The 26,392-nt window shown below is 42.8% G+C and overlaps 2 protein-coding genes across 3 annotated transcripts in view; one reads left to right on the forward strand and one right to left on the reverse strand.

Moving 5' to 3' along the window:
• Positions 1–2,862, reverse strand: part of JCHAIN (joining chain of multimeric IgA and IgM) — a 64,988-nt gene extending 62,126 nt beyond the window's left edge. Inside the window, exon 1 of the mRNA XM_085640987.1 lies at positions 2,714–2,862. Coding sequence (XP_085497113.1) covers positions 2,714–2,780 — 67 coding nt within the window. The 5' untranslated portion in view covers positions 2,781–2,862. The remainder of the gene's footprint in view (positions 1–2,713) is intronic.
• Positions 1–26,392, forward strand: part of LOC146861836 (endogenous retrovirus group PABLB member 1 Env polyprotein-like) — a 406,860-nt gene that overhangs the window by 299,399 nt on the left and 81,069 nt on the right. The window lies entirely within an intron of this gene.

Below are 26,392 nucleotides of genomic sequence, written 5' to 3' on the forward strand. Positions count from 1 at the left end.
TCACACACATCTGCACCCTGCCTTGTCTGCTCCTACACTGACCTCCCTGCTCCTCTGCTCATACTCTGCCCCGGCAGCACCCTGTCTTTCCTCCTCACACACTTCCCAGTCTTTACTGCCTCCTCTGCACCCTACTGCTCCAGCTCTCATGCTTGCCTCTACTCCTGCCCCGCTGCATGCACTCTGCCTTTTCTGCACTCTTCCATTTATTGCTCACACACTGCCCTCTCTGCTCAGTGCCCCCTGTGCATGTGCACTGCCCTCTGTACCCCTTGTCCTTGTTGCTCTCACACTGCCCTCTCTGCTCAGTGCCCCCTGTGCATGTGCACTGCCCTCTGTACCCCTTGTCCTTGTTGCTCACACACTGCCCTCTTTGCTCAGTGCCCCCTGTGCATGTGCACTGCCCTCTGTACCCCGTGTCCTTGTTGCTCTCACACTGCCCTCTCTGCTCAGTGCCCCCTGTGCATGTGCACTGCCCTCTGTACCCCTTGTCCTAGTTGCTCACACACTGCCCTCTCTGCTCAGTTCCCCTGTGCATGTGCACTGCCCTCTGTACCCCTTGTCCTTGTTGCTCTCACACTGCCCTCTCTGCCTATCCGCTGTCCAGATACTGCTGTTTGTGGTCCCTGTTGCTCTGCTCATGCATTGCCCTCCCTGCTGCCTGCATCCTATGCACACTCACAGCCCTCTATGCTCACTAATCTGCTTCACAGTGCCCCCCTTCACACCGGGTCCATCGGCGGATACGGGGCCCCCCACCTCTCTGATTCCTGGCACTTCAGCTTGCACTCTGCTCTGCAAATGTGGGGACCCTCCAGTGAAATTTGCTGGGGTCCAAGCGCCGGTGCCCCACATAACTTGTTGCCGATGTGCAGACACGCGGAGATTTAAAAAAAGTGATGTCTGGAGCCAGGGCTGAACTTTGCTCAGGCGCGCAACACCCATTGGGCTCACCTGGCTTCAGCCCCCCCCCCCGGTCCCCCCCCCCCCCCCCCCGTCATGTGTGTCAGCCCGGCTGAGACAGCCTCGCGGGCTGGCGTCCGTCTAATTGCAGCCGCACCCGAGTACTTCAAAGACCATTTACTCGTTGATGAGGCTTTTGGTGTGTGTTCACCCCTTCTTACAGCCATTCTGCCTATGGCTGGAAGACTTAGCCCCCCCCCCCCCCGAAATCTTTTTCAGCCCCCCCCGAAATTTGGCTCTAGTTGCCTGCCTGACTTTGCTCATATAGCGCCCTCAGCAAAACCAAGTTTGGCACCCTTCATGAGCCTCTTCCCCTCTTCTCTCACTTGGACTTTCTAAGCGCTATGTACAACAGGAAACATAGTGGAGTGTGCCTGAGGGTCGCTGGGTTGTGACAGAGAATAAGGGAAGATTTACTTTCTTCAACTTTCACTACAAATGAAGTGATTGGGTTGCCACCTGCCTGTTTTTTTTTACAAGCATGAACTTTATTTTATAGCCGCCTCGTACACAAATTCGAAAAATCACCTAAAGCCGGTAATTTTCCCCTTTATCACTACATACTTCAAACAGGAAATATAGGAACATACTTTATAAATGCTCAAGAACTGGCTTAACGATCCCTGACTGCTAAGTAAACAAAAAGAGAAAAGTCATGTTTCAAACGAATACATATGATTTTATATGACGTTCTGTTTAAGTATAACGTTCAGGCCTTTGCAGACTCTTAAGACATGAACAAATGGCTATTATTTTTATTTTGAAAATGTGGCAACCTGAGCAACTGCCCCTGTGTCTTTCCCCTTCTTCGCCTTGATCCCTCTCTGTCAGTGTTGGGTCATTTGGTACTCATAGGTCAGGTTATGCTGTTCACCTTGCCACAGTGACCGGACGTGAACACATTTCCACCTCCTCTGCTCACCTGAATCTGCTCTGCCGCACACAAGCTCAAATTGAGCCAAACAGATAGTGGGAGACTTGAGGAGAGGGTGGAGGGAAGAAACATGGAGACAAGAATAGGTTTGCCACCAGGCCGATTTTTTTTTTTTACTGGGATGATCAATATTTGTATTTCCTGGCAGTACAAAAAATAAGAAAAATCACCTAAATACAGTATTTTCCCTCTTATCAGTACATACTAAAAGCAGCAAACATGAGAACTAATTTTAAAATATGTTCTAATACTCCCTTATTGGTCAGTGACTGATAGTTGAATTAAACAATGGCAGAAACCCTGTGTTGAAAGTGAACACGGCGGATTTTATATAAAGTCCTTTTAAGTATCAGGCAAGGAACTTTGCAGAAACTTAAAACATGAGCAAATGACCAGAATTTTTCTCTGGGAAATGTGGCATCCCTAGGCAAGGAAAGGAAAGTGCAGGAAGGAAATGAGAGCCTCTAGTGAAGAACAGGCGCTGGAAGCCCTAAATTGGAGAAAAAAAAGGTTTTTAAAAGCAGTTTGCTAATTACGCACAGAAGCCAGACTCACTGGCCTTGGACACAACTTAGTCAAAAGTCGGCCCCACCTGGAGCAGAAGAGCAGGGTTGTGTTTTTCTTCGCTATTACCAGTGCTTAATTTGAGCCGGTGGTTTATGGTGCTCACACCAGCACCTACATGTCAACAACGCTTGTGAATGTGCCACAAGGCGGCGATGTCCATCTAAATTTAGAGATGATCACAACCGTTAATTATTATTTCATTAATCATTGAAAATGACTATTACCTTCCGTCTTCCACGCCGCACTTACCTGATACAAAAGCAGCTCCAAGGGAAAGAGCCAGCCCTGCCCAGAGGACAGCTCCGTGGCTCACCATTCTGCGTCACTCCTTTCCTATAAACACCTCTCGACCGAAGCGGCGATGCTGGCATCTGTAAGAGTTCAGGACAATGAAATGAGGTGCGTGAGTCCTGACACTGCAACTCGGTGTGAGAGGTGGGGGTGGGGTCGAATTCAAAGGCTGTGGCAGCGCTGAAACCAGCTGTGGTTCCTCGGGTCATGGCATCCCACGCAGACACTCGCCGTCCCTGCACGGCATCCGTTGGCGCGAAAGTGATACTTATTTGTAAAACCAGCGGTGGTTTCTTCGGTGCTAGTCCAGGTGCAGCGCGCTTTACATAGGATTGCATAGATTGCACCAGTGCAGGTAACTCTGCAGAATTATTTGCACTGACCAGCCAGTGTAAGAACACATTTTGCATCACTGTCAGGTGCAAAATGTTGTTTTTTTGTAAGGTCAGGTCAAATGGAAATGTTTTAGCACTGACTAAAATGACATTGCAAAATTGTCCAGCAACAGTACAGTATACGCAATCTAGACTCTAACGGGCATACCTCGAGGGAGCACAGAGAAATATAACAACGTGCATCTGAATCTAAACACTCGAAACGCCATGGCGACTCAGTAATGCCCCAGGTGTGGCCTCCTCTCAAAGCATGGTGCACTATGACGTAGAGGAATTATGTGGCATGGTCTGTTGTGGAATTATGTGGATGGTATTTATATGCCATTGAGTGAGGTGCAATTATGAGGAGTGGGATTTTGCGTTATGGAGTGTGATTATATGGAATGGTATTTTGTATTGTGGTGTGGTGTGTAGTGGAGTTTAATTATGTGGTGTGCTGTTGATTTTTGTGACATAATGTGAAATTGCGTGGTGTGGATTGGATGTATGTGGTGTGTTGTGTAATTGTGTTGAATTGTTTTATGTGATTTTGTGTTGAATTATGTGCTGTGGATTGGAAATGTGTGGAATTTAATTGTGTCCCGTGGAACTGTATGGATAGATTTGCCTTTTTTGTGATGAAAAAGAACAAATAGGTAGGAGTAAGCTACAGATCTGCGTGTCTGGGTGTTTAAATAAAAGAAAGAGAGTTAGATCTATTGGTGTTGTAAATGTAAATGTAAATGTTTCTTGCCTATGTGTTATGGAGTGGAATGAATGTATGTGGTGTGTAGTGGAATTATGTGAGTTGGATTGGAATTGTTAGTTGTGGTGTTCTGTGGCATGGAATTGCGTGGTGTTGAATGGATTTGTGTAGAGGAATTATGTGGCATGCTGTGCAGTGGCCAGAATATCACAGCGCATGTCAGCAGTGAGTGTTTACCTGACTAATCTAGGAAGCATCAGACAGGTCAGTGTGTTAATCAGTGGACAAAGCAGCACGTCAGATAGCAGTGTCAAGGAGGAGTGAAGCCTAGGAATGCATTTATACAGCAGCTGCTGTTTGAATCTGTGACAGCTCGACCATGGCGAACCGAGCTCTAATTAGGATTACATTTATATTCATTATGTCCCAACAAACAAGCACGTATTCTACATGACAATGAATGAAAAATCGAATAGCTTGAGTACCTGCTGCATGTTCATATCGTACATGGAACAAAGTACCTTTAGTTGTAGGCACATTTGTTTTCCATTTTATGTTGCTCTTATTTTGAGGTTCATTGTAAGGTGCTGGGTACCTATGCAGTGTTTCATCCCAACTATATGGAGCATGAAAACTCACAAACCAATTCACCCACTCACAGATTTGACCCCAGTGGTGCACTCATTCTTTCATCCTCCTATGGTTCAGAGAACGAGTGTTGGTGGGTAACACTCATATGTTTAAAAAATGCCCGATGACGTTAGCATTGAAACGGGCTTTACAAAATGCACGATAATAATTCAGAATTTGATGCATCATGCCTTATCGTACGTCACTTCTGTGTATTAGTGCTGTTTTGTGTGTTAACTACCTAATTCGTGTTTTCCCTTTACACTTTTAAAATGAGAGCGTATATCCTAAGAGAAGAAAAAAATATCCAGGGTGTGTGCCATAGGTAGTTAATTGAAACAGGAGACCCGCGTAAGAATCCTGCTTACTCTAAGTGTACAAATTGTGTGATTTTGTGCAGGTCACTATCTCTGCTAGCTTCACAGTTGCCTTACCTTCAAAAATGTCGGCACGCCAACCGGAGCGTCGGTAACACAGTGCTTCACTTCTTCTGTTTATTAGAGAAGGTGCGCGCAACACTCAAACAAGCAGGGCACATGTGCCTGCGGTGCAATGTCAAGAGAAGGGAGCTGGCATTGCAGGCTGAGCTGTTATAGCTATATACAAGACACTGTAGGTAATCAGTTCCTCTGTTATGGCATGTATGTGAAAGATGTCACTGTATGCCAGAAGTGTTTGTCGCTGGGAGATCTGAATTTCACATCATAATGCCCTCACACACCTGTTAGGGTGTCATGCTTCATCATAGGGCGCTCCTCGTCGGACCAGCGCTGCAATGTCCAACGGGCCTGGTGGCTGCTTTGGCGGAGTTCTTTTGATCTGAGATCGCCTTATGTGAAAGGTGTATTTGGGCAACTGGTGCTATGTGTATGTTAACGTGAGTAGGTGATTTTAAAATAGGCTCCAGATCTAAGAATATTTTAATTCGAAAATAGAACTGGGACTAAGTAAAAAAAGTGGTGCCGCCAGCAGGACGTAAGATACCTAGGTGGCTAGTGAGTTTATACGGTCGACATGTTTCGTGTCATCTGAGCTCCGAAATCGAGCGACACTTCTTCAGGACATAGGGTAGGTAATGGTGAACCCCAATGGAGAGCACTAGACAGGAGGAACATCCAAAGTTGGAGGATGTGGTTAGAACAAAAGTAGATCCCAAGTAGGGACTCCACCTTGCCTCTCCACCTAAATAGAGTGGGAGACAGAAGGAAAAAACTAAGAGGACAAAAGGAGTGACATGAGAGGATACAGTCCAATCAGAAGATTCACATTTTGCGTAAATTCTATAGGCTAAACTCGCCACATTGGTGATAAGGTAAGTCTAGACAGTGTCAACTGACCCAATCCCCATCACAGACAAGGACTAGCCAGGTAGGGGTATAATGATAAACTAAAAGTGCTCATTAAAAGTAATCATATGCATTGTCCGACAGTTCGGCTAAAGCTGTTATGGCTGCAGCCAGGTGCCTGCAGCTGCCTGTTGACGTGGGCTGGGCTGGCAGAGCATTGGGAGCTAAAAGCACCAAGCATAGAGGGGGTGCCAGGGCCAAACAGGGCCCACGCCACCTTTCCTCTCTTGTAGCATGCACACACATACCATCAAGCATGAAGGAGACCTACCATCGCCAGGTGACTGTCTCTATCAACCAGCGACCCCACCATCTTGCATGCTGCAGAGCAGTGGAGATGGATCAGCTGCTGTGGGGAGGAGGGGAGTTTGGCAGGTCTGATAACTGCTCAGCGGGGGATCACAGTGGCCCCTGTGGCTCTAGAGCTGATCCTGAGAGAGGCTGAGCCCAGCCGATGACGAATGCGCGGTCTACCTAAGCAGGCAGAGGGGCTCGGAGGAGCATAGAACAGGCAGGCAATTTTTCAGTGGTGGGAGGGAGGGCACTAGAAAAGGAGAAGCAGCGCCAAAACTGCAAGTAATAGATAAAGCACAGCGCTCGTGAAACGGGCACCTTGCTGAGAGTTAAAGTATGTTGCAAGGTATTACAAGCATTTGCCGCACGCGCCTCGCGCTCAGTATAGAGAGGCGGGGGGCTGAGAACAGCAAAGCGGCCACGAAAGTGATCACGATCAAGCGTGGCGAGCGATGGCTTAATGAGCATGATGAGGAAAGCCATATGGCGCCTCTGCTCGTAAGCGCGCGCCCGCACACATGCACGCAAGCTGTAGGCCGGCCATGGTAGCACTTTTTGAAGCCCTTACTAAAAGTCTCGCCAGACCAGCGCATACGCCGGGTCAGGCGAGACCCAAAAAGGCACTGACTCTTTTCCTTATGAACTATATATAAAGAGAGCCTTGAGACAAGAATTAGACACGCCCAGGTGGCCATAGATGAAAATGGCAACTGGCGGAATAGAACTTTGAATAACAGCAATAAAAAGCACTGACAACTACAAACCTTAGACTAATGTGTTGTTACTTTTTCTGAGAGGTCTGTTCTACTATTGGAGAGAAACGATAGCAAACAAGCATTGGCATAGCCAATAGGTCTCGCCTTTGGGACATTATAAGTGTTTAGCCATGCAACAGTTGATGTTGCACCAAGGATATTGTGCTGCATAATTAAATACTTATTAGGTCCCAAAGGCGAGACCTATTGGCTATGCCAATGCTTGTTTTTTTTTAATGTCTTTCCATGACTGTGTGATCCCTCTGAGCACTCATGTTTGCAGTGTGGTATACTTTGAGCAAACCAATTATATATTAAATTGATTTCAGTCCTGCTAGCCTTTTTGCCGTTTGTTTAAACAAGTGATATTGTCTGTAATTTAGTGACCATTAAGATGCAGAGTATATATAAATGAGTCCATAGTGAACCATTGTCATTTACGATACGGAACAAGGGTGAAGCAAAACCTTTCACAAATCATAGGCTGGCCCAAGTGAAGCAAAGGTGTGGTTGTAACATACAGGTTCATGATAAAAAATAACATTTGGTGTGGATGCCCTAATCAACCTATAATCGAGGTAGGGATATTCCACAATTGAAGCTCTTCACAACTGAGCTACTGCTAATAACATGGTTTTTGGGAACACTCTCAAAGCAGGGGACAATCCAAAGGTTATCACCTAAAATGAAAATGTTGACCCCCCCACAGTAAATCTGACGAATTGTCTGAGATGGAATACTAATGTGAAAACAGGTGCCCTGGCAGTCCAAGGACTCTATCCAACAAAGCAGCTGTGGAACCCTCAATACCAAATACAAAGTCAACAGCTGGAATCCTAATATAGCTGCAGTATTCTTTATCGTGGTGTAGGGGGATGGGGCGTGGGGTTGGAAAAGTGGCAGTCACTTCAAGAATGATAGTTATTTTCTGCCATTTCTGAAGAAATGCTGCCACTAGACCGGTAACAAGTGTAGGATGCTCCCACTTGTGAAAGGAATCAGAGTGGTTTTGTGGAGTACAGGCCTCTATCCAATGACAAAAAATTGATGTTGGTTTTGAGCTGTGGCTCACTAAAACTGTAATATTGTTCTGAGAGCTTCAAGAAATGAGATATCAGCTCTAAAATTATCAAAAAAGGCATGTCAATTCATAGAGACGGCATGTCATTTGAGGAGGTAGTTATCATTGCTTCCCTAGAGAACAATTCCAAACCCCAATAAGTGAACCACTTCATGAACAGAGTCAACACCAGTATGAATCGCCTGTTCTGGAGTCTTGTAGAAGTTATTTAAATGTTGACTTAGGCTAGTCAGTCAAAGAAGAAACTTGGAAGGCTATGATTCTCAAAGGGCATACGTGTATCTCGCAAGTAGTACTGATAAATGGAAGGTTTAAACTACCCAACTTGAACGCCTTTTTATTAAGTGTGTCTAGCTTCTTTGATTCCTTACCCATAAGGTTTGAAGGGATGGTACTGTGCTTCAGTTTACTTTTAGATTCTCAAATTATCGGACTCTCTAGAGACAGATGAGCCGCTAGAAATTCCAAAGGTGCTGGACGATATTCTCATGAGCTTTACTGTGACACCGGAAGAGTAGAGCCGGTTGTGGCTTGGCTCAAGCCACCCCAACTTTTTTTAGTGAAGCTTTCACGCTGGTTGTATAGATCATGCGCTGGCTCAGATCAAGAGGATGATTAGTGATAATTTCCCTTTTTATGTAGTTAGAGAAGCAATGATCTTTTATGCTTCTTCTGCCTGTCTTCTGAGGGACAGGGTCGCAATCATGACCTAATACTGGGCTTTGAGAAAATCTTGGACTTTTCCTTCAGAGAAGCCATAAACAAAGTTAAGCGTCTCCCTGAGGGACTTTGAATGAATGCACTGACAAAGGTCACACGATGCAGCGTCTTGATCATTACTCAAACACCAGACGAAAGGGCCAATAACTAACCTGTGCCAGCAACAAGTTGTTCATGGTTTGAAGCCATATGATTTAGGTAATGACATAAAACATGTGAAAAGGTGACTAAACATCACTAAAATCATTGAGGGGATTCCCAACTGCCCAGGATCCCACATAAGAGAAAGCACAAGAAAAATAAATGAAATATGCAGTCAACAGGTCGTTTCCAGAGTGCTACTGCAACATCATGTTTATCCACTCTGGATTGGCACCCCAGGCAAGAGTGAGTGGGGGTAGCCAATGATACATTTTCAGGATACAGTTCAATGTAGGGGTTCAAGTATGGAAACTGTGGGAGATACTATCTATTGGAACCACAAAATAAAAATAATGTTATCTTATATGGAAAAAAGCCTTTAGATCCAAATAAATTACAAGGTTTGAAGAGACGTGTATGAAGGCATAATTTCGGCTACCATTTTAAGTTTCACTCTGGCTTAATAATCTTATTTGTTAAGGTATAAAGCAACTTAAGTACAGAAATGCAGAGGCTAACAATTAAATGACCTCAAAATATTTGGGAAATAAATCTCCTTATGGAGTCCAATATGTTAATGTTATATGCAAAAAGAACTTGAAATGAATAGGTCTAGTAAACGGGTTTCGCATAAGCTGAACTCAAATATTCAGTATACACCTACCAGTTTTAGAGTTAAACACTGTTTCAGGAGAAGGTTCTGCTGGGCAAGTGCTTCATTCTTGCTGGCAGACTGTCCTACATGATCCCACTGCTAAAACTCAATAAAAAGATGTAACAGGTTTCCCCATTTTCTTCGAGTGATAATCAAATAGATGCATGGAGATTGTTCGACCACAGCTACGATTATGAACAACTTAATTTTAACAAAGTATAGCCGGAAGAAACAGCTCATGTGATATGTGGTACTGCAGCGACATCTCATGGCAATATTTTAGTTAATAGTGTCACCCACATGTTTGTGCGAATATTAAAGTCAATTAGATTCAACGTGACTTATAGGTGACTGCTACTTCACAAACACCAATGATTCCAAACCATTAAATTACAAGCATGATATCGCATCTGTGAATTACTTTCTATAATATATGGATGACATATCACCCTTGGAAATTATGAATTAACACTAATTGGAAGCCTAGAAATAACACACCAAACTACTGTAGCCTGTAGCACGGTTCCCAATACACATGTTCCTTTTAGGACAAGCAATGGCCGCGCGGCTATGAAAGTGACACAGCCGCGCGGCCGCGAAAGTGAAAGTAATGGCGAGCGATGCGGAGGAAGAGATAAGAAAGGCAGATGGCGGCTGCGTGCGTGCACGCGAGTTTGCATGCAAGCTTAAGGCCAGGAAAAGCTTGTGGGTAGCACTTTGAAAACCCCCTTACTAAAAGTCGAGCAAGCAGCGCGTGCGCTGCTCTAGGCTCGACCTAAAAAAGAGTTTGATCAAATATGCTTTGTTGCGATTGTCTGACAGATGAAGGACACTTGATATGGACCTCTTATTAGCCCTTGTCAAGACTCTAGGAGGCAGGGTCTTGTCAGCCCTTCGGCCTAGCTGCTTATTTCAGACAGGTGATTTTGGGGACTCTGGTTAATGCCAGTTATCGGCTGGATTTTCAGCAACTGAAACAAGAACAACGATTCACCAAAATGCCTGGAGCAAGGGAAGTGACATGACAAGACCTTTGATCCCCATATGACATGACAGAAAAGTACATCATTTGGACCTTTCACACTGACAATATCACAAGAAGTGATGCCCTGTGATCTCGATCCTTTGTTAGTATTACTGAAATAAAAAATACTCCAAGTAATGATGAAGAAGGATACTAAAGTAGATAAGTGCATTTTAGTTATCAACCATATATTGGCTGTCCTGCTGTCCTAATATGTGAGGAGCACAGCCACCATAGACCAGTGGAAAGCCATCATAAACAAGCCACAGTCCACAGATTCCCAAACCTAGAGTCAAATCCTCAAATTCCAATACACAGCCATTGTTTGCTAATCAGATTCATCAGCCACAGTCATAACAGAACATGACAAAACATGGCCACAAATGCCCAAATGGATCACAAAAGCCCAGTCTGCCACAGGCTTGGATCTCTTAACTGTCCTAGAGAAGATGAAGTTAGGCATCCACAGAGAACAAATCAGTAATCTGAGAGCACTTGCTAATAGCACTGTAGGACATCACACCAATATTAACTGGTTTCCCTCATAAAGCCAGGGGTCGCAATCAATAAACCAAGGGTCGCAAGCTGATGTCAAGAGGTCTAGCTTATCATTCGGGAACCCCCGGATGATGCTCATGAAACCAAGCCCCTTCTGGCCCTGGTCATACCTATAAACCTACAGCAACAGGATCATAGGGGTCCTACACTGCTCTCCACAGGTATCATAATACCCTAGATGCTAATATGCTGGAAAGCCTAAATGGGGCAGTGAACACACTACCCAGAAAGCGTTTCAATCCATCACACATCTGTGCTTCAACGTCAACAGTGATTGAACTTGTTAATTACTAAGATCACACAGCAACAGCTCAATGAAAAAGATATAACCAACTAACCGAGTATATGATCAGAACACAGGACCCATAACACATTACAACATAAATCAGACTCCAGTCTGTACTGGTAACCCATGCATCTTGCAGAAATTCATTGGGCAGGATGGACCTTCTAAACTACTCCCCACCCAATATAGTGTAAGGTACTTTATTACTTTGCTTGCACATTAGCTGACCCCAAAAGATTGCTCCTGCTGCTTAGGTAAGTTTGAGGTAGGGTGACCTGCTCCATGTGATTATAGACACAGTATCCAGTCCTAAAGTATTGTGTGTGTCAGCCTGATGCTTTCTGGTCAATGTAGTCTTGGTTTGCTTCCATTGAAATAATTAAATTACCTGACAATCATTTCTAGGTGCAAAGTTCAGGACTGACAACTCTGTCCATGATGACACTGAGTGAGGGGCTCTCCCTAGTTTGAGGTGAGAGTGAATTAGAGGGTGAGTATCTATTAGTTAAAGGCCACAATGAGCAGGTACTCTTTGCTTTGGGTCTAGTCAATGAGCCCAATGTGAGTCACATAATATTTTCGTTGAATTTGCAGCTGCATTTAACAGAATTTAGTGAATCAACAGTGTATTTTTCAGGCAACAGGAACATGGTCTTTCTTAACAGTTTGGACAGATAAAGATTCGAGAGGTTTGAAGCCAATTGAGTTTCAGCAGTTAGTCCAGCCTTAATGTGAAGCATGGATATGCAACATATGGTGCAAAGTGAAACCCATTAAGAAGCAATTCTCTTTGTTTGTATTTTCAGGATTCCTGCTCCCAAAAAGATTTCATCTATGAAAATATATTTATAGTCCCTCTGGTAGAAAACTCTGCCTCTGGTTAAATTGCATTCTCTGATCATTTGAGGAGCGTACGGGGTTAGCTTTTTTCCTGAGTCAACTTGGGGCCAGATTTACAAAGCCATGTTGTGGCTGCAAACCCTCTAGCTTGCAAAATCACTGGATTTCCAATCATATAATGACCTTTTGGGATGTATTAAACCCATTTTACAAATCAGAAAAGCATTGCTCACTCACAAAATGGCTTTGCCGATACATACCGAATTGCAATTTGAAAGGTGCGTGATTTGGTATATTGTATGTATCAATGGTTTGTGACTACAATTGCACTAAAATACATTGACTAGTTTAAAGGAGGTGGTAACTCATTCGCAAAGGGGAAGGTGGCCCTTTGTGGCACCTTCCCTTGTGAAAGGAGTCAGCAGCCTCAGGGAATGTAGGTAGTGGTCCATGTGGTTACTTCCTGATCCCCTTAATCTTTTCCCCAAAACTGTTACCCTTAAGGAACATGGGCTGCTTTAAAAAAAAATCTTATTTGGGAATAGAAAAATAGGTATGGTGGTCTGCTGTTCTTTGCAGGCTCCCATCCTTGTGTTTGTAGCCAGTCACGGGGGAAGGGGGTGCCAATAGTGGAATGCCTACAATAATATCAATTTGACAAGTTGTCCTGCGACCCCCCTGGGACAGGAGATTCTTCTATGTATCATGTGAATAAACAGATCACTAAGCAATTTGCAAACACCATTTGCATTTCAAGTCAAATGGTCTTTATTCGGATAAAAATATCCATTTGCATTGTCTCTGCAATTAATCCCCTCACACCTTCTTAGTTGAATATATGCTAACAAGGAAGGGGTTTTAGGAGTTTATGGATGCCAGAAATTGGGTTATTAAATTGGGAGGGGAGCACCCCGCCACCTCAATAAACCCACTCTGGTTAGGTCATAACACAGTTCTGAGAGAATATTTGGTCATCGCATGATAGCTGTGGGACAGGCAGCAGGCAATTACCAGAGAAGCCCATTGGCCTTTCCTGGACTCAGAGACAAGCTATTATCATGTGAGCCTGGGTCATTACTCCTCCCAGTCAAGGAGGTATATTCCAGCTCTAGGGTGTGATAGGTGGCAGAACTGGTTCCCCCCTCTCAAAACCCCCCCACCCACTGTGACTCAGGACAGTCTGTCTAGGAGGGTTTTGTGAATGAAGAGGAGAAGGCTTCCTTGGCATCTCCAAGTGAAGAGAGTTAGTGCTACAGCAGCCCTTTGTTCTGCCAACTGTGATGTCATGAGTGATGTCACAGACTATGTCATGAGTGATGTAATATGTGAGTTCATAAGCAGTGCATTGCGGGGGGCCTAAGTTATAGTTAGCTCAGGTGACTATAACTGCTGAATTTCACTGGTCTTGTACAAGTGAAATTCGAACCTAACTATAACGTCCCTGTAACCTGTTTTTTTCAGTGGATTTTTAAGGTTTTTTAAATTCTATTTCCTGACTATAACATCCCTGTAACCTTTGTTTTTTCATTGAATGTCTACATTTTTTTAAACTCTATCTCTTAACTATAATGTCCCTGTAACCTTTGTTTTTTTAGGTGAATTTCCATGGTTTTTTAATTTTATTTCCTAACTGTAACCTGTAACCTTTGAGAGTGAGTGTGCGAGTGAGTGCATGTGTGTCTCAGAGGATGTGTGAGTGCATGAGTGTTTTAGTGTTGTCTGAGTGTCTGAGTGGGCCCGAGAGGGGCTGCATAAGTCTCACTGTGTGAGTGAATGTCTGAGTGAGTCTATGGGTGGATGTGTGAGTGGGTGCCTGAGTGGGTGCATGAGTGTTTGAGTGGGTTTGCAAGTGCCTCCATGTGTGTGTGAGTCAGTCTGTGAGTGAGTGCATGAGTGTCTAAGTGGGTCTGTGAGTGGGTGTGTGAGTCTCTGAATGTGTGTGGGAGTTGGTGCTTGAATCTCTGAGTAGCTCTGTGAGTGAGTGTGAGAGAGTTTGAGTGGGTCTGTAAGTAGGTGTATAATTGTCTGGGTGGGTCTTTGAGTCTGTACATGTATGAGTGGGTCTGAGTGGGTGCATGAGTTTCTGAATGGGTCTGTAAGTGGCTGTGAGAGAGTCAGAGTGGTTCTGTGAGTGGGTTCTTAAGTGGGTGTGAGAGAGTCTGTGTGCATGTGTGAGTAGGTGCATGAGTGTCTGAATGGGTCTATGAGTTTGTATGAGAGAATCTCAGTAGATCAGTGAGTGGATGTGTGAGTGGGTCTGTTAGTGGATGTATCAGTGTCTGAGTGGGTCTGTCAGTGGGTGCGTGAGTGCCTGAGTGGGTGTGTAATTGTCTGCGTGGGTGTCAGTAGCTGTGTCACTTACTGGGCCACAACGCAACCGCACCTGCTCCTGTATCCAAAAACAGTCCACAGTTTTGCACACCAATTCTACCCAACTGGAGTGCATCCTACTGGTTGATTACTAAGTGCTACCTCCTTGGTTAAATGTCCGGTACGTATTCTGCACTCCAGCTGAGTGATGGAGCACAAGGAAATGTAACCAGTGACCTTGTGTGCTTTTGGCAATGTGTGTTCCTCGTGCATCATGATCCATTATTCAGTGGGGGGGTCCACTATAAAACAATCAGGGGCGTAGCTCCAGGGGGTGTGTGAGGTGTCTCACTCCCCTAAATTTTTTATTCTGTAATGAATATTTGGGTACAGGTGCTTTCAGTCGGGGTATGGTGTCTGTAGGATTTCACCTAGGATTCTTACACACACACAGACAAAACACACACATAATCTTGCTAGTTTGAAAAGAATTGTGTTTTAAGTACTCCTAATAATCCACACTCCTCTACCTTTCCACTGCCCCTTAAGCAGCCCTCATGGCCTGCTTCTCATATAATATATTTTATCAAGATATGTCAGCGTGCTTGTTGGAAAATCAAAAGCTCACGTCCTCCCAATTTTGCTGACCAAGCTATGCCCTGAATACAATGGTGTCTCAAAAATGGGAAACCCAATAAACCCTAGGAGGCTTGGGCAATTAAAGGAGCAGGCAAGTGTGCCTACAAGGGATTTGTTCAGATATGTGTTTATAGCAATTGAAAAATTGAATTTAGACAACCTCTATCAAAGTGGCTTACAGTTGGATTGCTCCAAAAAAACAATTCTATTAATTTATCAATGTATAAATCATTCATGTAAAGATAAAAATAAGGAAAACAGCTAAGGAAAACTCGGGTGTATGTGTGCAAATACCTGATTTATATTAATTGAAAATCATTAGTCATAAAGGGTACAAAATTAAATCAACACAATGTAGCCAGAAGTAAAAATTACATAAAGTTAAATAGTCTTCATAGTTACAATTGTGAACACCTTTTCACAAAATGTTTTTAGGCAATCTGAAAAGTGTACACAAAGCCAAAATTGCCTATAATACAATAAAATAAGGAATAGGTGGAATAGTCGACGTTTCGGTCTAATAATGTCTTTGTCCGTTAGACCGTCCTCAGGACCTTGCTTATGTTGATAAAAAAGACCCCTGTATATGCACGAAAATGAACCAACAATTAACGTGTGATATCTGACATTCAATCAGTTCATTCTTAAAAACTAACACCCGTGTGAAGGAATTTCAGAGAAAATGTATCTCTGCACTGCAGAGTCAGCCTTAATATAACTGAGGGCCGAGGAAAAGTAACCCACGTCCTGAAAGGTCAAACCTTATCGCCCAGAGAAAGAAAGATAAAGATGAAGAAGAAATGAGTTTATAAGCACTTACTTCGCGCTTAAAAAGGTTAATATTTGAAAAACCTAGTCCACGGATTGACTCTCTGTTCAAGCACACAATGCTAGAGGAGAAAGAGAGATAACAATTTCTAATAGTAGCTCTTATGATCCCTCTTTTCATAAGGAAAGCATAATTATGCACTAAAGACTCTTACTCGAAATTGATCAAACTTCTGCCAAAAGAATAAAATTGCCACAGAGCTGTGTCTATCAGTGGCACTATCTTTTATGTAATACAAACCTGAGTGTTACGCCTTTCATAGATGGGGGACATCTTTGGTTACGTGCATATCAATGAGGTGTGGACAACTATATATAACATTATTTTGGAATTGACAATTGATCCTTGATTCATCTGTCACATATTATTAACACGATTTTGTCATTCCTTATATCATACATGAAGATAATTTTTTCAAAAAGGAATTTTACCCGCTTATACTAATTAAAAGCATTTGGAAACAAAAGAAAAACCTTACGCTGTCACTGCTTCAATTGAGGACCCCAGTAAATACGGGCACTTTTGGCAGGAAAATGTAAACAAATCTGTCAAATAAATGATCCATAATGAAAAGAGTGCGGCTCAAATTACTTGGACTAAATTAAAATAAAAAAACTGGTGTCGTTATAAAGCTCAGACGTCTAAATACCTGTGTATGAAACGCAGAGAGGCACCAAGTGTTAACGCTTGCTGGGTAATCGGTGTTTGAGCAGAATATGCAATAGGTACTGTATGACTCCCGCTGTTTGGAGATTGAAAGAGGACTACTGTTGAATTTGTTATGGATGCCATATTTGAACGGAGGGAAGTTACCGATTCAACTCGAGAAGAGAGTCATATATATGTTGCCAATCCATCTATGATATTAATTTGTTGATAACTGGCAGCAGTACTGTAGTTCAAGTGAAACAATTTATATATCGCTAAATGTTGTGGGTTAAGCAACCATATACGGCAATGCTAAACACCATTCAAAGATGTCACTCATGTAAAGGACCGAGGTCAAAGGGCTGGAAATTAAAACTTTATCAGTATGTTGAACCACGGGCACATTGTTGAGTACAATGACTCAGTCGGAAATATCGTGTTTCATCTTGCCTGATCTGAATACGTCCTCATTATATAGAGGCTCAAATGTAGAAGGGGTTACGAAAGAGAAAGGGTAACCCGCCACCAAAAGAATACAAATTTGTAACATTTTAGGCAGAGCATATGTTATGTGCAATATATCATTATACAAACAAAACCAATAGTGGAAAATATGGTATGTGGTACAATGTTGATGTTCAAACATTTGGTCCAATAATTACAGACATCTTTTACATGGAGTCTTAGAAAATTGTTCTGGGTCATGGAGGCATTTTCCATCATAGCAGTACAGTATAATGGCACATGATATATAGAAATATGAACCAAGTACAGTGAAACCAAATATATGCCAGATCACATAATTAACGTGTGTTCAATAAATTAGTTGGATCAAAACAAAATATATTGTCTTGTTCTTTCTCGTAAGTCTAAGTGTATCTTGTATTGTGCTGCTTGTTGATACAGTTGATGAGCTCCATGAGTTGTATATAGGGCAGAGTAATGTACAATCACCTGGTACATATATGTATATATATCAGATTTTACAGTTTCCAAAGATGTTATATACACAAATTCACAAAGACTACAAAATGCAAGATAATGTATGCCATTGAGTTGCTGAGTTGAGACCTCTTTTGATGTTGTCAGTGCGGCATATCAATCTACTTTCTTTCAGAGTGAGTACTTTATCTATATTTGCCTGTCTCTTGGTTGGTTTGACAACTTTGATGACCCACCATACCATATCTTTTTCTGTATGGCCAAGTTTGAAATAATGCTCCACCAGGGGAGCATTCTCTACTCGGCATCAGATACATGATGGATGTTGCAAAATGCGTTTCTTTACAATCTGTGTGGTTTTTCCAATGCAGTGTAGCCCACATTGACATTTGATACAGTACACGACATTGGGCGTGTTGCAATTAGAGAAATGTTTCATATTAATGTCAGCACCATTGATGTGGCAAGTCTTAGTTGATTGAGTGGTGTTGCAAACTATACACATATTGCATTTGTAATGTCCCACCAGTGGGACCATTTGTCTCATATTATCATCCATATTGGTGTCAGTATATTCATAAGCATGAACCAAACAATCCTGGAGGTTCGAACCTCTTTTGAAACAGAACATAGGTTTGGTCTGTAACTCAGGTAAACTTTTGAGGAGTGCCTAGTGTTTGTTCACAATCTTTTTGATGTTATTGGAGTGAGTTTCAAAGGTTGACACACATATTAGTTGTGGGTGTTTGGACCGTTCCCTGACTTCTAACAACGCTTCGCGGTTATTATACTAGGTACGTTTTAATGATTTTTTTTGTAATTTGGCTGAATAGCCACGTGCATTCAACTTTTCTTTCAATTTTTTGGCTTCAATAAAGTAGTCTTCCTTCCAGGTGCAGTTTCTGAGAAGACGCAGAATCTGCCCGAAGGGTAACCCGTCTTTCAAAGCTTGGGGATGATGACTGTTGTACTCCAAAAGTGTATTCCTGGCTGTTGGCTTAGTGTTTGGAATTAAACATCAAGTTGGTGTTTGCTTCCACGCCAGATAAGAAAAACGTCATTTATATATCTTAGCCAACGTATGATATTTACTGAAAAAGGATTAGGTGTATCAAAAATGCATGTGTTTTCGAAGGTTGAGACATAGATATTGGCTATGTCTGGGGCAACCACACCGCCCACATAGCTACACCCTTTAGCTGTTGCAAAAACGTATTTTTCGAAAAGAAAAACGTTTTTGCAGAGTGATAATCTAGTGCATTTAATAATGAAGGCTGTTGGAACTTTATAGGGCCTTGGTCTATTTTCCAGCAGAGTGTTCAAAATTGTGAGTATGTCATTCTGGGGGATATTCGTATAAAGGCTCTCAATGTGCATTTCAGTAAATGCCATACGATGGCTGAGATATATAGATGATGTTTTCCTTATCTGGTGTGGAAGCAAAGACCAACTTGATGCCTTCCACACATGGCTTAATTCCAAACATCCCCATCTAAAATTCACCATTGAGTCAGACAAAAGCAGTATGAGTTTCTTGGACATAGCAATCAAAGTAGTCCCAAAAAATAACCTGGTTGCTTGAGATAAAATCCCTTTTGGGTAGTATAGGCCTGATTGAACTTTGGAAAAACCCTGCATGTGCAGTTTTCCCCTCCAAAGAAAAGTTGAAAATTATGTACTGGGAATGGGTTTATAAACTAGAAACTGCCCAAGGCCTCTCCACCCATTTAACGTCCCGCTTCCTAGAGCTAAAAGTCCAACCCCTCAAAGAGAAGTTTTGGGACATTATTGAAAAAACTTCTGATCGCAAGCTATATTTCAGCTGCGGGTGGGTACATTACCCGTTGCAGATTTTACTTCTAGATGGGGGGGGACCAGGTACTAGTAATGATAGGTGCTATAGATGCGTAGAAGAATGCGAAAACATAGGACATGTACTATTCTTTTGTCCAATGTATGTAACACCACGAAAAAAATGGATAAAACCAATTTGTAAGTCTATGGGCATCAGAAGATATGCTATCGCCCTTCGCATTCTGTGCACCGATCCTGCACCCCCGATTTGTATAGCAGTGGCTAAGTTCATAGGATGGGCCTGGGGCATAAGGTCAAAAGCTCTGAGACTCAATGTAAACTCCTCACCCACAAACAATACAACATCTTGTTAACACCACCCGCTGCTGTTATCATAAGTAGGCAACTAATGCGACCATAATGTTATATTATGTTATCCCCTTGCAATTTAAGCTGATACGAGCTGGTTCTATTTTCATGACTGTGATCTCTCACCTTTTTTAAAGGAAGAATTAGCTTGACGGACATTCAAAAATTTAATTGGAATTTTATTTTGTTTTTTAGGTAATTCATATAACTGTAAATAGTGTTTGTAAATGTGCTTTTATGTCTTAATTGCCGAATAAAGCTGATTGATTGATTGATTGACACCAACAACCATATTTACACTACATTGTACATGAAGCCAACAGCCAGGAACACACTTTTGGGGTACAACTGTCATCATCCCCAAGCTTTGCAATTTCTACATCTTCGTAGAGACTGCACCTGGAAGGAAGACTACTTTATTGAAGCCAAAAAATTGAAAGAAAAGTTGAAAGCATGTGGATATTCTGCCAAATTACAAAAAAAATCATTAAACGTGCCTGGTATAATAACCGCGAAGCGTTGTTAGAACTCACTAAAATAACATCAAAAAGATTGTGAACAAACACTGGGCACTCCTCAAAAGTTTACCTGAGTTACAAACCAAACCTATGTTCTGTTTCAAAAGAGGTTCGAACCTCCAGGATCATTTGGTTCATGCTTATGAATATACTGACACCAATATGGTTGATAATATGAGACAAATGGTCCCACTGGTGGGACATTACAAATGCAATATGTGTATAGTTTGCAACACCACTCAATCAACTAAGACTTGCCACATCAATGGTGTTGACATTAATATGAAACATTTCTATAATTGCAACACGTCCAATGTCGTGTACTGTATCAAATGTTCATGTGGGCTACACTACATTGGCAAAACCACACGGATTGTAAAAAAACGCATTTTGAAACATCAATCATGCATCCGATGACGAGTAGAGAATGCTCCCCTGGTGGAGCATTATCTCAAACTTGGCCGTTCAGAAAAAGATATGGTATGGTGGGTCATCGAAGTTGTCAAACCAACCAAGAGACAGGCAAATATAGATAAAGTACTCACTCTGAAAGAAAGTAGATTGATATGCCGCACTGACAACATCAAAAGAGGTTTGAACTCAGCAACTCAATGGCATACATTATCTTGCATTTTGTAGTCTTTGTGAATTTGTGTATATAACATCTTTGGAAACTCTAAAATCTGATATATATGCATATATGTACCAGGTGATTGTACATTACTCTGCCCTATATACAACTCATGGAGCTCATCAACTGTATCAACAAGCAGCACAATACAAGATACACTTAGACTTAAGAAAAAGAACAAGACAATATGTTTTGTTTTGATTCAACTAATTTATTGAACACACGTTAATAGTGTGATCTGGCAAATATTTGGTTTCACTGTACTTGGTTCATAATTGTATATATCATGTGCCATTATATTGTATTGCTGTGATGGAAAATGCCTCAATGACCCAGAACAATTTTCTGAGACGCTATGTGATAGATTTCTGTAATTATTGGACCAAATGTTTGAACATCAGCATTGTACCACATACCATTTTTTCCACTATTGGTTTTGTTTGTATTCTGATATATTGCACATAACATATGCTCTGCCTAAAATGTTACAAATTTGTCCTCCTTTGGTGGTGGGTAACACTTTCTCTTTTGTAACCCCCTCTACATTTGAGCCTCTATATAATGAGAAAGGGCCCGATTCACAGAACTAACTTAAGACAAAATCCTAAACTTACTACCATTTTGGTATTCACAGAAGGCACTTACTCATTTTGGTATTCACAGAAGGGACTTACTCAGTTTGGTATTCACAGAAGGCACTTACTAATTTTGGTATTCACAGGAGGCACTTACTCATCAATGAGTAAGTGCCTTCTGTGAATACCAAAATGAGTAAGTTACTCAAAATGAGTAAGTTACTCATTTTGGTATTCACAGAAGGCACTTACTCATCAATGAGTAAGTGCCTTCTGTGAATACAAAAATGAGCAAATGCCTTCTGTGAATACCAAAATGGTAGTAAGTTTAGGATTTTGTCTTAAGTTAGTTCTGTGAATTGAGCCCGACGTATTCAGATCAGGCAAGATGAAATACGATATTTCTGACTGAGTCATTGTACTCAACAATGTGCCCGTGGTTCAACATAGAGATAAAGTTTCAATTTCCAGCCCTTTGACCTTGGTCCTTTACACGAGTGACATCTTTGAATGGTGTTTAGCATTGCAATATATGGTTGTTTAACCCACACCATTTAGAGATACATAACATTTTTCACTTGAACTAAAGTATTGCTACCGGTTATCAACAAATTAATATCCGAGATGGATTGGCAACACATATATGCCTCTCTTCTCGAGTTGAATCGGTAACTTCCCTCCGTTCGAATATGGCATCCATAACAAATTCAACAGTAGTCCTCTCTCAATCTCCAAACAACGGGAGTCATACAGCACGTTTAAAAAGCTGCGGTTCTCCATATTCTGCTCAAACGCCGACTACCCAGCAAGCGTTAACACTTGGAGCCTCTCTGCGTTTCATACACAGGTATTTAGACATCTGAGCTTTATAACGACGCCAGTTTTTTCATTTTAATTTAGTCCAAGTAATTCGATCTGCACTATTTTCATTATGGATCATTTATTTGACGGATTTGTTTTCCATTTCCTGCCAAAAGTGCCCGCATTTACTGGGGTCCTCAATTGAAGCAGTGACAGCGTATGGTTTTTCTTTTCTTTCCAAATGCTTTTAATTAGTATAAGCGGGTAAAATTCCTTTTTTTAAATATTGTCTTCATGTATGATATACGGAATGACAAAATCGTGTTCATAATATATGATATATGACAGATGAATCAAGGATCAATTGTCAATACCAAAATAATGTTATATATAGTTGCCCACACCTCATTGATATGCACGTAACCAGAGATGTCCCCCATCTATGAAAGGCGTAACACTCAGGTTTGTATTGAATAAAAGATAGAGCCACTGATAGACACAGCTCTGTGGCAATCTTATTCTATTGGGAGAAGTTTAATCAAATTTGAGTAAGAGTCATTAGTGCATAATTATGCTTTCCTTATGAAAAGATGGATAATAAGAGATACTATTAGAAATCGTTATCTCTCTTTCTCCTCTAGCATTGTGTGCTTGAACAGAGAGTCAATCCTTCGACTAGATTTTTCAAATATTAACCTTTCTAAGCGCGAAGTAAGTGCTTATAAACTCATTTCTTCTTCATCTTTATCTTTCTTTCTCTGGGCGATAAGGTTTGACCTTTCAGGACGTGGGTTACTTTTCCTCGGCCCTCAGTTATATCAAGGCTGACTCTGCAGTGCAGAGATACATTTTCTCTGAAATTCCTTCACACGGGTGTTAGTTTTTAACAATGAACTGATTGAATGTCAGATATCACACGTTAATTGTTGGTTCCTTTTCATGTATATACAGGGGTCTTTTTATCAACATAAGCAAGGTCCTGAGGATGGTCTAGCGGACAAAAACATTATTAGACCGAAACGTCGACTATTACACCTATTCCTTATTTTATTGTATTATAGGCAAATTGGACTTTTTGTAAACTTTTCAGATTGCCTAAAAACAGTTTGTGAAAAGGTGTTCACAATTGTAACTATGAAGACTATTTAACGTTATGTAATTTTTACTTCTGGCTACATTGTGTTGATTTTGATTTTGTACCCTTCATAACTAATGATTTACAATTAATATAAAATCAGGTCTTTGAACACATACACCGTGTTCTCCTTATCCGTTTTCCTTATTTTTTATCTTTACATGAATGATTTATTCATTGATAAATTAATAGAATTGTTTTTGGAGTAATTCAACTGTCAGCCACTTTGATAGAGCTTGTCTAAATTCAATTTTTCAATTGCTATAAACACATATCTGAACAAATCTCTTGTAGGCACACTTACCTGAATACAATGGGGCCACACTCCCCCTCCCCAGGCCAATGTCGGCCGACAGGACTCCATTCTCCACGGCCTGGCCTTACTTTAATGGGGAGGGGGCCACATGGCCCCTCTCATGGGCCGATTCTGGCCCTAGGGACCCCATCCCCAGGGGCCCGGCTGTCAAAGGCTGGGTGCCCTGCAGCCCACCCAGTCACCACCGTTGGGGTCTGCGGGGGAGCCTGAATGCCTCTGTAGTCCTAACCAGCTCCCCGCCTCCTGCAGAAGCCTGAATTGCTCTTACACAGGGAGCTGCTAAACATGCAGCTCCCTCTGAGTGAGAGCAATCCTTTCTTTTGTTTCCCTTCCCGTTTGACAGCGGGCAGGAAAACAGATGATAACTCCTCTCTCAGCAAGCAGGAGCGGTTTCACAGCTTTCACTTGTGGGAGTGGAGTTCGTGTTTGCTCTTACTAGGCGGGAGCTGTCAATGTTCCCGCCAAGTCAGAGCAAACAGCTATGTCCTGGGGGTGGGCACCCCGGGACATTGCAGGAGCTGGCCCTAGGGAGTGGCAGTCCTCAGGGCCATATATGTTTCCTGGAGGGGAGTTGCGTGGGCTCCCTTCTTTATTGTTCAGGGGCTGGACCCGGGGAGGTAGTGGTTCCCGTGGGCCTGGGGTGTCTGGGAGGCACCCCCATTATTAGCAATTTAGCCCCGGAGAGGTGGTGGTCCCTGGGGCAAGGCTGGGTCTGCAAGCCCCCCCCAGATTTATATCTATTTAGCCCTGGTGGTGGTGCCTGGTGCGTCCACATGGCCTACCACTAATAATTTTATTTGTAGCCCTGGGAAGGTGGTGGTCCCCGGGGCCCAATATGGTCCACACATTCCCCCCATATTTAATATTAACATAAGCCACAGGGAGATGGTGGTCCCTGGGGCATAAAAATCCCCATGGAGGGGGGCATATGAGCCCCCCTCCTTTAAGTTTATAAAGGAGGCATGCCCCAGTACCTGGCCCACCCAGGGGCTTTATTAACAAGCATTGGCATAGCCAATAGGTCTCGCCTTTGGGGCCTTATAAGTGTTTAGCCAGAGCTATTGACTTTGCCAATGTCTTTAAGCTGTGCTGCAGAGAAGTGTGGCTGCTGTGCAGCATGCTGAAAAGTATTAATAAAAAAGTGTCAGAAGCATTTTTGTTACATTATATATGACCAAGAAGGCATTATGTACAACTGAACGACCATATTAAAAAATGTATTTACAATAAAAAATGTCCTCAGTTTTCTTTTGTTCTTGCAATGCTGGCAACTTGTTTCTGCCTATTCCAATGGTTGTTTGTTAAAGCTTTTTTATGAGTGGGCATAAACAATCGGAGGGTGAAGGTTGGGAACTAGTACCTGTATTATAACACTAGCAGTGGCCAGACGCTAGTGGAGAATCAACAGATGCCAGTTTCCGAGAGCAGGCTGAGGTGGTGCTGAGTGATGCTGAGGTGGTAGTGGTGGTGACTGGTGCGGAGACGATGCTGAGGTGATGGTGAATGACACTCAGGTCTTGCTGAGTGTTAGTGATGTGGTGGTGTACTAGTGCAAAGGCGATGCGGAGTGATGCGGTGGTAGCCCTGAGTGATGCTATGGTGGCCCTGGGTGATGCTGCGGTGGCCTTGAGTGATGCTGTGGTGACCCTGAGTGATGCTGTGGTGACCCTGAGTGATGCTGTGGTGGCGCTGAGGGATGCTGTTGTGGCGCTGAGTGATGCTGTGGTGGCGGTGAGTGATGCTGTGGTGGCGCTGAGTGATACTGTGGTGGCGCTGAGTGATGCTGTGGTAGCACTGAGTGATGCTGTGGTGGCATTGAGTGATGCTGTAGTGGTGTTGAGTGATATTGTGGTGGCCCTGAGTGATGCTGTGGTGGCCCTGAGTGATGCTTTGGTGGCCCTGAGTGATGCTTTGGTGGCCCTGAGTGATGCTGTGGTGGCCCTGAGTGATGCTGTGGTGGCATTGAGTGATGCTGTGGTGGCCCTGAGTGATGCTGTGGTGGGGCTGCGTGATGCTGTGGTGGCTCTGAGTGATGCTGTGGTGGCCCTGAGTGATGCTGTGGTGGCCCTGAGTGATGCTGTGGTGACGCTGAGTGATGCTGTTGTGACGCTGAGTGATGCTGTGGTGGCGCTGAGTGATACTGTGGTGGCGTTGAGTGATATTGTTGTGGCGGCGTTGAGTGATATTGTTGTGGCGGCGTTGAGTGATATTGTTGTGGCGGCGTTGAATGATGCTGTGGTGGCGCTGAGTGATGCTGTGGTGCCATGAACAATGTAGAGGCAATGTATTTATACACAAAATTTCTCCATTTAGATGTGTGAATCTCTAAATCACTTCGTAGAATTATATTGGCCAAAATTAAGCACTGGGCGGAAAAGTCATTAAGTACCCAGCCGTCATGATGTGCACGTGGGGGGTGCGTCGTGAGGCCATATGTTTTGAATTATCGCGCCCGTGTCTGGGCACGATAATTCAAAACATATGGCACCTGTGCGGGAACTGCAAGCAATACGCTACGCTCGTGCGTGTGTGGCCTATTGCTTGCGGTTACCCGCCTGTGGTGAGCTTTTAAAAACCCCTTACAATAAGTCTTGCAGTGCAACGCATGCGCGCTCCAAGGCGAGACCTAAAAAGGGCCACTCCTTAAAGGATTAGCAGAGAGCCCTTCTGCTGCACCTGGTGTTATCTGGTAAGGGCGATGGAGTGTGCCCCGCTGCTAC

This window comes from Triturus cristatus, chromosome 2_2 (assembly GCF_964204655.1).
Source record: "Triturus cristatus chromosome 2_2, aTriCri1.1, whole genome shotgun sequence".
NCBI classification, from domain to species: domain Eukaryota; kingdom Metazoa; phylum Chordata; class Amphibia; order Caudata; family Salamandridae; genus Triturus; species Triturus cristatus.